Source organism: Choloepus didactylus, chromosome 18 (genome assembly GCF_015220235.1).
Source record: "Choloepus didactylus isolate mChoDid1 chromosome 18, mChoDid1.pri, whole genome shotgun sequence".
NCBI lineage: Eukaryota > Metazoa > Chordata > Mammalia > Pilosa > Megalonychidae > Choloepus > Choloepus didactylus.
Window position 1 is genome coordinate 32477219 of NC_051324.1, and position 14396 is coordinate 32491614.

General features: G+C 38.2%; 1 protein-coding gene across 8 annotated transcripts in view; it reads left to right on the plus strand.

The window, feature by feature from the left end:
* ACACA (acetyl-CoA carboxylase alpha) overlaps window positions 1-14396 on the plus strand; it is a 371031-nt gene that overhangs the window by 114952 nt on the left and 241683 nt on the right. Inside the window, exons 1-2 of one of the 8 annotated variants that reach the window (XM_037808144.1) lie at window positions 13576-13763; window positions 14006-14052. The exons of 3 other annotated variants lie outside the window; for them this stretch is intronic. In XM_037808144.1, the coding sequence (XP_037664072.1) occupies window positions 13720-13763; window positions 14006-14052 (91 nt within the window). In that variant the 5' untranslated portion in view covers window positions 13576-13719. Of the gene's footprint in view, window positions 1-3351; window positions 3725-13575; window positions 13764-14005; window positions 14053-14396 lie in introns of those variants that run through there. 4 more of the 8 variants (XM_037808138.1, XM_037808137.1, XM_037808141.1 and 1 more) reach the window with 4 other exon arrangements.

The window sequence follows — 14396 nt, forward strand, 5'->3', positions numbered from 1 at the left end:
CAAAGAGAGGAACAATAATGATAATCCCTTGGCCCCTGGTAACCTCTGTTCCATGTTTTGTTTCTATGAATTTGCAAATTCTAGTTATGAAATGTAAGTAGAATCATATACTATTTATCTTTTTGTGTCTGGCTTATTTCACTTAGCATAATGTTTTCAGGGTTCATCTGTGTTGTATGGGAATGCATGTTGTATGCAATTTTTTAAATTCAGTTTTACTGAGATATATTCACATATCATAAATCATCCATAAGGTACAATCAGCTGTTCACAGTAGTATCATATAGTTGTGCATTCATCAGCACAGTCAATTTTTGAACATTTTCCTCACTCCAAAATAACTAACTAAATAAAAATAAAAGCTAAAAAGAACACCCAAAGCATTCCATTTCCCCATCTCACCTGATTTTTTCATTTAACTTTTTCCCCCATTTTTCAAGTTGTATTAGTTAGGGTTCTCTAGGGAAACAGAATCAATGAGAGGTACCTATGACTATAAAATTTATAAAAGTGACTCATGCAACTGTGTATGCACAAGTCCAAATTCTGTAGGGCAGTCAGCAAACTGTCAACTCCAAGGAAGATGTCTGATGAACTCCTCAGGAAACGAACTGGCAACTTCGAGGAACTCCTCAGGAAATGAACTGGGATCTTCGACGAACATGTTTGATGAACTCCTCAGGAAACGAACTGACAACTTCGAGGAACTCCTCAGGAAACGCTTTGCTGGGCAGCCGAAGAAGTAGTGAAGGTCCTCTATCTGTCTCGCTTATGTCTTCAACTGATTAATTGGATTAAATCCAGCCAATTGCATTTTTCAGCCTGTTGGTTTATTAACCAGCCACAAACGTCCTCGCAGCAATTGTTAGGCCAGTGCTTGCTTGACCAGACAGCTGGGTACTATAACTTGGCCAAGTTGACCAGACAGCTGGGTACTACAACTTGGCCAAGTTGACACATGAACCTAACCATCACACTAGTCATCTGTCCTGCTGTATGCATTTTTAACAAGCACCCAAGTGATTCTGATTCAGGTAGTCAGTGGAACATATTTTGAGAAACACTGCCCTAAATTAAAGAATTGATAATACGTACCAAATGGTGCTGCCTGAACAGTGACACACATACTGTTTATGTGTTTTGGGGCTTATTCATTTTTATGGGAATTTATCCTCTCCCCATCTATGGCTCTTAAAAATTCACAGGGGTATCATCTAAGGAGCTAGAACTAGACTCTCTGTTTTGGTGTGTTTGTTTTGTTTTGTCTTCCAGCTAGATTGTAATCACCTTAAAGACAGGGGCCCCTCTTAGATTTTTCCAACTTCCCCACAGTAGGGTGAGACTATCTTTGAGGTTGGAAGGTAATTGGAATACTCAGGATAAATCCCTCATGCCTTTATGCAGCTTTCTTGTAAACCTGGAAGCCATCTGATATTTGGGACCTCTAGTTTCCACTTTTAAAAACATACCATGCACTTCACTTGTCTTCCACCTGTTAATCTTGTATGATAAGTTCTCTCCACCCTTTGGCTCTTCTCCTCACCTCTTACAGACATAATGGCTTGTATGACAAGAACACTTGGAGCAGTTCTGAAGAGCCTATAGTGGGGATAGGCAGGTTGTGGCATGCACCGAACAACACAATACTTAGGGGTTGTTGAAATTCCAGATGTACTGTCTTAAAGACACAGCCTCTTCTCTATTCTGAATATTTTTCTTAAAATATTAGATTATGAGAGCCTATCTAAGTGATCTTGGTGTTTCGTTTTCTTTCACCATAGTACATTCATTAGGTCTCTTGGCTAGTTCTTTTAAGAGCTCAGTTACCTTAAATACTCAATGAAATCAAAAGCAGGACATGCAAGGGCTTGCTGAAGTTTATATAGGGACAGTTTCTGAGGCTGATAAACAGTAACACTGCTAAGAAAGAATTCTGGGGAAAGTTCCAGAACTAGGAGAGGTAGATGAAAAATAAAAGCGGCAACTTCAGGATTTTTAGTTCTTTCCAAAGTCACTGCTTTCATGCCAACTTCACATAGTGCTATTAAGAAGAGGAAAAACTTCCCTTTCCAGGCCATTATTTTGGTCCTGCTCAAGTGCCTCTGTTTTAAGTTCTGAATTTTCCTACCTTTGTTCAGCTGACAGCTGCATTTCAGGAGGGAAGTAGTTGTGAAGTATGGGTCACTGCTCTATGAAGTCCACATCTATTTTCCCAATTTATGTTTCCAAGTAGGTTGGTAAACTTTTGGAAAAGCCACCACCTAGTGGTGTTATGAGTCCTCCTAGATGGACACTGTGTTAACCAAACTTCATATCCTCCTGCTCAGCTTCTGGCCAAGGACTTCTGACCTTAAAGGTACGTTTCTACCTTATTCACTTTTTTGCCTTCTAGCATCAAACTTCTTCCTGCCAAATTGTTATCCTCTGCACATCTCCTGGCCTTTATCACTCACTCACTTGTGTAAGGATTAGGAAAGTTCTCTAGAATTCAGACCATTCTTCTGAAATGCAAAGGTCCTTTTCTTTCTCTCTCTGCTCAACGGTTGTATTTTGCTTTGAGATTCCTAGTTATTAATTTTCAGCAAATAGTTACTAATAAAGTCTTGCTGCGAAATAACCGGTAAAGCTAGAGAAATTGGTTGGTTCCTGTTCCTTGGTGTGACTAACTAGAGAATTGGAAACATTGTGCAATCCAAAAAGTCACAGACTCACCACTACCTACCTATTTTCCCTGCTTGGGGCAGTCAGAAAACTGTTGTACTTTGGCACACTGCCCTTCTCATTGAGCTTCCTTTACTAAACTTCTCCTCACCGTCCAGGATCCAGCACCTCAGACCCCTTTGGGGTGGACTGTTTGGGGGCTGGAGGAGCAAGCAAAGGGGACTGGATATGGAGTTTTAGAATAGTGGTTAGACTGCACTAACTTGAAAATCAGTTTGTGTAATCCTGGGTCATTCATGGACGCAGTATACACCTTTTCAGGTTGTTTGGGTTTTAACAGGTAAGGCTCATGTAAGGCCCGTACACCGCCTCCCCCACTCAGTCCTGGTTGGTTCTGCGCCCACTCACCGGCGCTATAAGCCGGTAGTCGCAGCCCCTCACTTTTTCTGCGGCCCGGTGCCTTATCTCCGATGGGAACTGCATGTGGGGCCATTTTCCCCACGCACTCCTCTGCGCAGACAGGAAACCGGAGGGCTGGCTGTGTACCACCTTCGACACCGGGGCGGCGAAGGCTGGACTGGAAGTAGTACGACCGCCCGGGAACCGCCCGAAACCCGCCCGCCCTCTCGCCTCTCGGCCCGGAGTGGCAGAGCAGCGCTCGGACCATCGGCATCGCCTCACGTCGCCCCGCCCCGCGCCGTCCTCCCATTGGCTGCCACCCGACGGAGTCCGCGCCTCGCCCCTCGCCGCCCAGACTGCGCCGCAGACCCGAGCGAGGTCGGAGGTGAATGGCCTCAAGTAACTCCGGATGTAGTCACCTCGTGGGCCTCGCCTGCTAAGGTGGGCGGGGGCGGGGCGGGGCCGGCTCCCGTGAAGCCCCGCCCCTTCCCCGTGTGCCGGGCCGGCTTGGTGTGCGCCTGTCAGCCATCGCTGGAGCTACAGCGTTTCCTCCCGCCCAGCACGCCTCCCCGCAGGAGCTTCGGGGCGCCTGACCGCGGACAACGCCACCCTGAGGTGAAGTGAAGGGTCCCCCCTAGAGCCTGCAACTGGGGACCTAGAGAAGGTAGGGCCCGGGAAGGGGTGGTGGCAGGCAAGGGCCGCCTCCCAGCCTCCATCCGCATGCAGCCGGAGCTCCATCCCTTCCAGACTCCGCGCCAGGCAGCCCGTATTTCTCCGCAGCTCTGGGACCTTAAGGAGCCGGCTGGAGAGACATGGAGGGACCTGGGGTCTCGAAGTAGGGGAGAGCAGACTCCGGAACTGGGAGGCATATAGCCCAGGACTCCTAGGAAGGGTCTATATGGAGTTCTCCCTTCCCTCCCCAGCCCTGCGTGGTCCGATTCCTTCCAGACTCCTCTCTCCAATCCGATCCAGGGCTGGGGAGAAACGAGAAGACGCACGTGGGAGAGGGATGTTGAGGGTTGAGTCCAGTTGCATCGAAAGCCTCGTCTTCTCTCATGCAAAGTGAAGTGTGGGGTGCAGAGACCTGAGCTGCTGTTACTTTCTCTGTGTCTTTACATCGTTGTGGGAGCCTGGGAAAGGCGGGCTGTCTTCCTTGACAGTTCCTGCTGCCAGGATTTTATTATGTTTTCGTGAGGGACGTAGTAAATGTATGTGCCTCTTGTTCAGCTCCTTCCCCTTTTCTCAAGGGAGAAGCTACTGGAGATAGGGCTTAGGAAGGTGATGTGAGGCTAATGATTTCAGAGGTAACATGCGTGAAGATCCTGCCAGTGTCAGGGACAGCATTATTTTTGGATTCGGAGACGGGCAAATGGACACTTGGAATCAGTTCTACATATCAGGGACCCTATGTAGGGCTTATGCTAAGATAGGGGAAGTACCTTATTTTCAGATATTTTTGTTTAGGGGAAAGAAAAAAAGATTGAAATCAAAAGGCCTTAGATTTCCGTTTCTTGTTAAGGTGTTTCAGTAATTTCCTAATAGGAGGAATAAACCTAATAACCTGCTCTTCAGTCTCAGAAGTTGGGCCCCCTTGAATCTCTCTGGTTTCATTCTTTTATTTTTTCCTGATCTCATAATACAGATTGAGCAGCATTCTTTTTTTTCTTTGGTTACATGGTTTCATCTTCCTCAGAGGGTAGGTATACCCTGTTTTGCCTCTTGCTTCTTGATAGGATGCCTTGGATATCTGTGATGAGGATATCTGTGCTGCCTACTTGACAGGAACTTTTCAGGAAAGCATTGTGGTCGAGTAGAGCAGGACAGCTTTTTGCAGTGTTCGGGCAAGTCTCTTCCTACATCTTTTGCCTCAGTTTCCTCATTTCTAGATGCTACTTCATACATAACAGGAGAGCAGTTGTGAACCTAAAGGTACTTAACAAACACTGTAAATTGACCATGTGAAAGATGTCAAAGGCAAAGTATTAATTTATAAAACTGCCCGTGTTTACTTGTGTTGTAGAAGTTTTGTTTGTTTCTTTTGTTTTGATTTACCAGTGCGGAATAGAAATACATCAAGCATAAGATCAAATAGTTTTTAAAATGGGAAGGAAGGATGGGAAATAGTGGCATTTCACTTAATGAATTTATAGTTCAGACAATGACATTGTGAAAGCCATCCTCAGAGAGAGCTCTCATCTGATGTTGCCCCCTTTCAAGTGCTGTGAATAGATCCAGGTGTAGATCACTATGTAACACTCTATTTCCTTTTTCCTTTTTTTTTTTTTTTTCCCACACAGACTGGTTTAACAGGTCTGAAGCTAGTGTTTTGCTTTCTTAAAAATTTTTTTTCTTAATTTTTTTTTCTGGATAGGCAATATCCTAATATAATAGTCTTGGTTAAGGAAAGAAGTAAATTAGAATAAGAATTATTGGAATAATACATTGAAATTTAGTATTTTCAATTGGGGAAAAGGAGAATCTTTTTACAATTCAGAAATTAAAAAGTTGTTATATTATCATCCAACATTTTTTTAAAAACTAATAATGATAGGAGCTATACATCAAGCATCTTTCCAAATCTTGAAATGATAAGAGTATGAAGAAGTGAATGAACAAAGACTTGTTTGCTGAAAAAATTCCTAACCTCTTAGGTGACTAATTTTTCATAGGAAAACTTCATTGATCATCTTCTTCAACAGATTATTGTTTAACTAGTTTTTTTGTTTGTTTATTTAATCAATAATACCTTTTATTGGGTATTCACTATACTTGAATCTGTTGGACTGAAGGAGGTATTAAATGTACTTACACAGAGATATGAACCTGATTGATAGGGTGTAGATTCTTATCAGTTCAGTTAGCCAACTTTAATATTTGTTCTCTGATTAAACAGTTCTCTTACCAATTTGTTATTTTTTCAAGCTACCTTTAAACCATCTAGTCTCAGGATGTTTAAGGGAGCAAGTGAAAAGTAGCTTCAACCGCAAGGAATGTTAAATGCCTATTCAAAAGTTGGTGGCCCCAACTGGTCTGACCATCCAATGATGTTTGTTGGAATTTAGGCTCATTCCATCCTTTCAGCCTACCGTACTCACCCTCCTTCATGTAAAGAACCCAATAATGTTTACCATGCCATGACATCAGGAATTGAAATTGCATGCAGTATTAGATATAAAGTAGTCACCCCAGATAGTTTAGCATAAATTTGTATACATGATTTTCATCTTTGAAATGATAACACAGAGTTTGAAAATTCTAAATGACTCATGGAATTCAGTTTGAAAAACAATCTCAGTCTATTTTGGAGAATATAAGATCTCATTTGTAAATATTTGGTTATCCCCTCTTATAGAAATAGATACCCTCACTAATGAAGTTCCTTAAAATTAATTTCTGTATTTATAGATGGCTTTCAGATCTGTCCTTAGTCATATAAATTTATACATGCTCCAAGTTGGGGGATGGTAGGTTGATAGAAGCTTTGTTAATTTTTAAGTTTATTAGGAGTATTATCAATAAATTAGCACCAAGTGGATGGCACTGTGGCTTGGTTTTTGAACTTCAGCATTTAGTGGAATTTCTGTCCCTGATAAGGCAAGCTGTTTCATTTCCCTTTAATTCCATCTCATAAAATCCAGGAATTTAATAGAACTTTTAGAATTGGAAAGTACTTTAGGAATATATCTTTTCCAGTTTTCCACTTAATATGAGAACATTTTATCTAATACTCATATTGAAAACTTTCAGCTATAGGCAGGTTACTGTCCAACTAAAACATCATATTATTTGAGAGTTTTCATTATTTTGTATTTTATTATACTAATATAATTTCTTACTATAAAAACTCCCTAGGATTACACAGAGCATTGTAACTCCGAAAGGATTAGGAATTTCTGTTTTAACATGTAAATTTTTCCAACTCTAGATCTGTACCAGGTATAATGCCTTACATGTGCAGAAGACTTGAGGGGAAAAATCAAGCAATATTTCTTCAAAGAAGAAATTCTTTTCCTTGAGACTCTTTGGAAGGTAGCCGACGCATCTGCATCATGGGTCTAGCGTACTCTGGATGCTGCTTTATAAAATAAGACTATTCTTGTTTTCATGTGATGAGCATGAATTGATTCAATGAATTGATTCCTAATCCTAGATATTTTTTTGAATTTACAAAATCACTTTTTACCTAGAAGGCTCTAAATGTTTCCAGAGCATAATATTTGAAGTAAACTCTGTTCTTAGTTCGTGTCTCCTAGTTTTGTAACTCAGATGCTCATTTGAATTCTGATAAAACACTCAGACTGCAAAAGCCTAGTGTTTACACAGCATTGTGAGGTGTTGGGGGTGGTGGATCTAAAATAATTGGAAGAGAGAATAATTTTTCCCAGCCTCATTGAGGAGATAACTCAGTCAATCAGAGTCAGTTACACAGTAACACAATAAATAAGTGAACGATGTGTAAGTTGTCTAGCTAAATGCCCAGCTAGGGATAAGTGATCCAGAGTGGTGAGGAATTTATTGGGGAAAGCTTTTTATAAAAATTGCTTAAAAATTTATATATAAAATTTTAAAATCTTTAGTAGGGAATACATTCACATGGTTCAAAATTTAAAATGTGCATAAAGGTTTACAATGACATCTTCCTTTCTAATTTTGTCTTGCAGGCACTCAGTTCCTTTCACTAGAGGCAACCAGTGTTATAAATTTCTTAACAACAATAATTTTCAGATATTTTTATTAAATTTAATGCTGCCAATTTCTTAATAATTTCCAGAGATTTTAGGCGTATTTAAACAAATGCTCATGTATATTCTTCCCTCCCCTGCCTAATTTTTTTATACAAATGATGCATAGCTTACACACTGTTCTTCACCTTTGGTTTCTTCATTTAACATTATAGGAAAGCCCTTTTATATTTTTATTTTTATCAAGGTTATATGTGCACACAGTATAAAAAGTCATATAATTCCACAAGGTTGATTACAACAAAACAGCAGTCCGCAGCCCTTACCCCATCATCCCTGTCCCACTTGCATTTATTTTAGCTGATTTATTTGTTACATATCCTTTTTCTGAAAATAATATTCTTGTCTTGCTACTTTTAATATTTCATTATTAGGCATTATTTATTGATGTTCAACTATGGAAGGTAAGGTTTGGAATCTCTTTCTTCTCCTTGCCCTCATTATTCACCTTTACTTTTCCCACCCTACCTCACCCCCAACTGCTGCCCTGTAGAGTTATAACTGGTTCTATCAATATTCAGTCTTTACATTATTATGAATGTGTAAGTATTATACTTCAGTTGTATAATGTCTCCTGATTACTTTTCTTTCTTCCACAACTCTTTCCTTGAATTGGTAATGGTATTGATTTTTGTTTGCTTAGTTTTCTATGTACTTTTCATTCATTCAAGGTCACTCTTCACGAGTTTTCTAAATCTCTCAGAACATTGAGATGAACCAGATATTCCACTCATTTTTATCTTCTGTGAAACCTCTCTGACTCTTCTGACTGACTCCAATCTAGATGCCTTGCCCTCTGCATCTGGTACATAGTTATCATCCTGGGTATACTCTTTACCATCACCTTGGGCATTCTGTTTGCTTCTCTTCTGCTGTGGAGAAATTATTTCCCATGTCTTCCCCATTGTGGGTTTATTCCTTCTTTTTTATGGAGAATATACTCTAGTAGTTTCCTGAGAATGAGTACATAGGAGGTAAATATTTTTTCCAACTTTATATTTTGAAAAATTTTGAACCTACAAAAAGTTGTAAGAATAGTGCAATAAACATCATTCCACTCTTGACCTAAATTCACCAATTTTTAACATTTTGCCACATTTGCTCTCATGATTTTTTTCCCAACCATTTCAAAGTAAGTTTTAGACTTCGTGACACTTCATCCATAGACATTTCTGCATGTTTCTCATAAGAACTAAGACATTGTGCTATTTAACCACAATACTAATACCCTCAAAATAAAACATTCATGCAATATTATCTAATATACAATTCACTTAAAGTTTTCTCACTTGTCCCAGTAATGTCCGTTATAGCTGTATGTGTGTGTGTATGTATGTGTGTGTTTTAATTCATGATCCAGTCAAGAATCATGTATTAGATTTAGTTCTCATGTCTCCTAATTTCCTTAATTAGAACAGTCACCCTACCACTTTTTGTCTTTCGAGTCTAGGCCAATTGTCTTGAAAAATGCCCTACTATCTGGATTTATCTGATTGTTTCATCATGATTAGATTAATGTAACCTTTTTTTCTTATAAAAGATACCGCATACATAGCATCATATACTTATAATTGCATCACGCCGGTGGCATATAATGTCAGTTTGTCCTAATATTGGTGGTATTTAGTTAGGTCACTTATAGTGTCTACCAGATTTCTCCATTATAAAAGTACTTTTTTTCCTTTGTGAGGTGATTTTTCAAGACACAGTAATATCCTGTTCTCCAATAACCTTTTACTCAACCTTTTAACATCCATTTATGATCCTTGGCTGCTGTGTTAGTTATTGCCTTGGTATTTGTAAAATGAAATTCATTTTCTGATTACTTCATTGTAGGAGGTAATTGTTTTGAGATCTTGCCTTCTGTCTTTATTCTGTTCTCACAGTTGATCAACACTGTGGGTCCAGAATTCTAGTTTTGAAACAGTTTTCCTTCAAAATTTCCAGTGTTACTCTTTTTTTTTTTTTTTCTTTATCAAAAAATTAAAAAAAACATTTCAAACAAACAAAGGAATAAGAAAAACAAATATCCTAAAACAACTACATTGCGTCCAGTATGTTCCTACCATATCCCAAGAGAATTAATGGACCATAGTCCTTCCTGAGCATTCCCATATCATTAAGATTACCCTCAATATCTTACCTATTCCTAATAGATACTCATTCCCCCTTCACTAGTTGCTGTTTATCTCTAGGTCCCCTATATTCTACAATATAAGACACTTATTTTACATTTTTCACAGAGTTCACATTAGTGGTAACATACAATCTCTCTTTTTTGTGTCTGGCTGATTTCACTTATCAGATAAATGAGCATCTCTTTAGGGTTCATCCATGTTGTCACATGTTTCACGACCCCGTTCCTTCTTACTGCCACATAGTTTTCCATCATGTGTATATACCACATTTTGTTTATCCATTCATCTGTTGAAGGACATTTGGATTGTTTCCATCTCTTGGAAATTGTGAATAATGCTACTGTGAACATCAGTGTGCAAATATCTGTTTGTGTCACTGCTTTCAGATCTTCTGGGTATATACCGAGAAGTGAAATTGCTGTATCAAAGGGTAATTCAATATCTAGTTTTCTAAGGAACCACCAGGCTGTCTTCCAGAGTGGCCGTACCATTATGCAGTCTCACCAGCAATGAGTAAGAGTTCCAATTTCTCCACATCCTCTCCAGCATTTCTAGTTTCCTGTTTGTTTAGTGGCAGCCATTCTAATTGGTGTGAGATGATATCTACTTGTGGTCTTGATTTGCATCTCAGTAATAGCTAGTGAAGATGAATATCTTTTCAGGTTTACAGATTTTTAGCCATTTGTATTTCCTCTTTTGGGAAATAAATGTCTTTTCATACCTTTTGCCCATTTTATAATTGGGCTGTTTGTACTATTGTCATTGAGTTGTAGGATTTCTTTATAAATGAAGATATCAGTCTTTTATCAGATACATTGTTTCCAAATATTTTTTCCCATTGAGTTGGCTGCCTCTTCACCTTTTTGACAAATTTCTTTGAGATACAGAAGCTTTTGATTTTGAGGAGTTCCCATTTATCTGTTTTTTCTTTTGTTGCTTGTACTTTGGATATAAGGTCTAAGAAGCTACCTCCTAATACTAGGCCTTGAAGATGTTTCCTTACATTATCTTCTTGGAATTTTATAGTGCTGTCTCTTACATTGAGGTCTTTGATCCACTTTGAGTTAATTTTTGTGTAGGGTGTGAGGTAGGGGTCTGCTTTCATTCTTTTGGATATGAATATACAGTTCTCCCAGCCCTATTTTTTGAAGAGACTATTAACTCCTAGTTCAGTGGATTTGGGGGCCTTATCAAAGATCAGTTGACCGTAGATGTGAGCATCGATTTCCAAATTCTCAATTTGATTCCCTTGATTAATATGTCCATAGTAGATCTGGGCATCTGTTTCCAAATTCTCAGTTTGATTCCATTGATTAATATGTCCATCTTTGTGCCAATACCACACTGTTTTGGCTACTGTGGCTTTATAATAAGCTACAAAGTAAGGAAGTGGAAGTTCTCCCACTTCATTTTTCTTTTTTAGAATGTTTTTAGCAATTCAAGGCATCTTTCCCTTCCAAATAAATTTGGTAACTAACTTTTCCAAGTCTGCAAAGTAGGTTGTTGGAATTTTGATTGGAATTGCATTGAATCTGAAGATGAGTTTGAGTAGGATTTAGATCTTAATGACATGTAGCCTCCCTATCCATGAACGCAGAATATTTTTCTGTCTTTTTAGATCCCTTCTATTTCTTTTAGTAAAGTTACGTAGTTTTCTATGTATAGGTCTTTTACATCCTTGGTTAAGTTTATTCCTAGGTACTTGATTTTTTTAGTTGCTATTGAGAATATCATCTTTTTCTTGATTGTTTCTTCAATTAGGTAATTTCTAGTATATAGGAACATTACTGACTTACGTGCATTAATCTTGTATCCCGCCACTTTGCTAAATTTATTTATTAGCTTAAGTAGCTGTGTTGTCAATTTCTCAGGGTTTTCCAAATATAAGATCATATCATCTGCAAATAATGACAGTCTTACTTCTTCCTTTCCAATTTTGATGCCTTTTATTTCTTTGTCTTGCTAAGCCTTTTATTTCTTTGTCAGTACTCTGGCTAGAACTTCTACCACAATGTTGAATAACAGTGGTAACAGTGGGCATCCTTGTCTCATTCCCTATCTTTGAGGGAAGGCTTTCAGCCTCTTGCCATTGAGTAATATGTTGACTGTGGGTTTTTTTTTTTAATGCAGTTTTATTGAGGTATAATCACATAACATACAATCATTCAAAGTGTGCAATCAGTTGTTTACAGTATCATCATATAGTTGTGCTTTCATCACCACAAACTTTGAACATTTTCATTACTCCAAAATGTAAAATAAAAATTAAAAGAAAAAAGAACATCCAAAACATCCCATTCCTCTCCTCCCCCCATTGTTCATTTACTTTTTTAAAATGCAGTTTAATTGAGATATATTCACATACCCTACAGTCATCCACAAAGTACAGTTATTCACAGCACCATCATACAGTTGTGCATTTGTCACCAGAATCAATTTTTGAACCTTTCCCTTACTCCAAAATAAAAATAAAAGTAAAGAAAGAACACCTAACTCTTTCCACCCCCTCCATCCAACCCTATTCTTCATCCTTGTGGGTATGAAGTGGTGTCTCATTGTGGTTTTGATTTGCATTTCTCCAATGACCAATGATGTTGAGCATCTTTTCATGTACTTATTGGCCATTTGTATATCTTCTGTGGAGAAATGGTTATTAAAGTCCTTTGAACATTTTAAAAATTGGGTTGTCTATTTATTATTGAGTTGTAGAAGTTCTTTATATATTCTGGATATTAAATCATTATCAGATATATGATTTGCAACTATTTTCTTCCATTCTATAGATTGTCTTTTCACTTTCTTTTACTTTTTTTTTGACCGCAACTCACAATTAGGTGTCATTTATATTGTGACCTACATATAACTGAAAGAAAAATTTACAAAACAATATTTATTCTTATAAAATGTGGTACACTCTTAACCTTTTCTAGTCTATTTTTTTTTAAATGTTGGTTTTACATCACTAAATTGATTTCCTAATGTACTACTGGATGGTAATCTACAGTTTGAAAAACACTGTATTACTTTCTCCCTGCCTCCCCCAGGATGAGCAGGCTCAGAGTCATTAAGTTATTTGTCCAAGTTTGCACTGCCAATATGTGTCAGAGTCAGAGTATGAGTCTTGGGTCCTGGGTTTTGACTCCAGATCCACTGCACCTTTGCTTATATCTGATCCAAACTTTCCTTTTCCCTTCCTTTCTCACTCCCTTCCCACCACAGTTGTAGAAAACAGTACTAGCACAGACTAATTCCCCAATTACCATACCTGTCCCCAGTCATTTGGGGATCCTCTCCTAGAAGTTCTGGATTTCCCTATTTATATAATAGGTTCTTTTCCTTCTGTTATCTTCTGTACCCTAGGCCAGTGGTTATAAAGCCTAGATTTGTATCAATGTCAGTCGACTGTGGAACTAAACAAAATTCATGTCCCAGGACCCCCAGCAGTGATGTTGATTCAGTAGATCTGGGGTGGAGTTTAGGTATGTGTACTTTTAAAAAGCTTCACAGGTAATTCTTATATACAGTAAAGAATTTCTACCATGAATACATTAATATTTTGGAGTTTAGAAAGAAATGCAGGATTTGGGAAGTAGCTAGAGATTCCTTGATCCTTTGGAGTTTGAGGACTTTGTATAATGGTATCTCTGTTCTCTCTCTGGCTTTTTGCTGGTGTAACCACTTGGAAATAATCAGCGCTTAACTGAGTAATAGAGAATCTAGTGGTTTTCTTCTCTCCATTGCCTCCTTTTTGATGGAATATTGGAAATCAATATTAGAATATGTTTCCTGAAGTATACAATTGGAAAAGGCATCTTGTGAAATGGTAAGCTTGTTTAATACTTAAATGAATAATAAAGTCCTTGAATGTGTAAAGCATTTGATTCACAGAGTTGAATAATAAACAGAATTTTCTGCTTCAAGTTAAATAGATTTGACCAGAAAATGATGCTTTGAGTAATATTAATTTTGTACTTTGCTAAGCAAGACAGGAATTGATTAAATTTGGGTTTCTTGAAAAAAAAAAAAAAAAAACCTCAAATCTCTCTCTCTCTCTCTTTTCCTTAGTTCTTTTTGGAGGTGGATATCTGCTCACACAGTAAGAATTATAAGAGGTCAGTTACAAACAATGTTCCTTCATGTTTGCAGTGTGATAAAAATGTTATGTTCTTGTGCTAAATAAAATATTGAACTGTAGGCTTTTATGTTAAAAGTTGTCTTCCACAAAAGAGTATAGGAAGATTTGGAGTGCGTAACCTGAAGTTAACAAGGAGTCTGACAATGGTGGTGTTCACCACCTTCTCTTTAGTTCATGAAGACTAGAATAATAGAAATAGGACAGTCTGTGGAACAGCTTCTAGAGTGTCTGGACACCTACTCAGTGATTTTCCATATGTGACCTCTCTTCTGGTTGTTTTCAGGCTCATGCCTGGGAATGCCATTCAGTTAACTTGTTGGT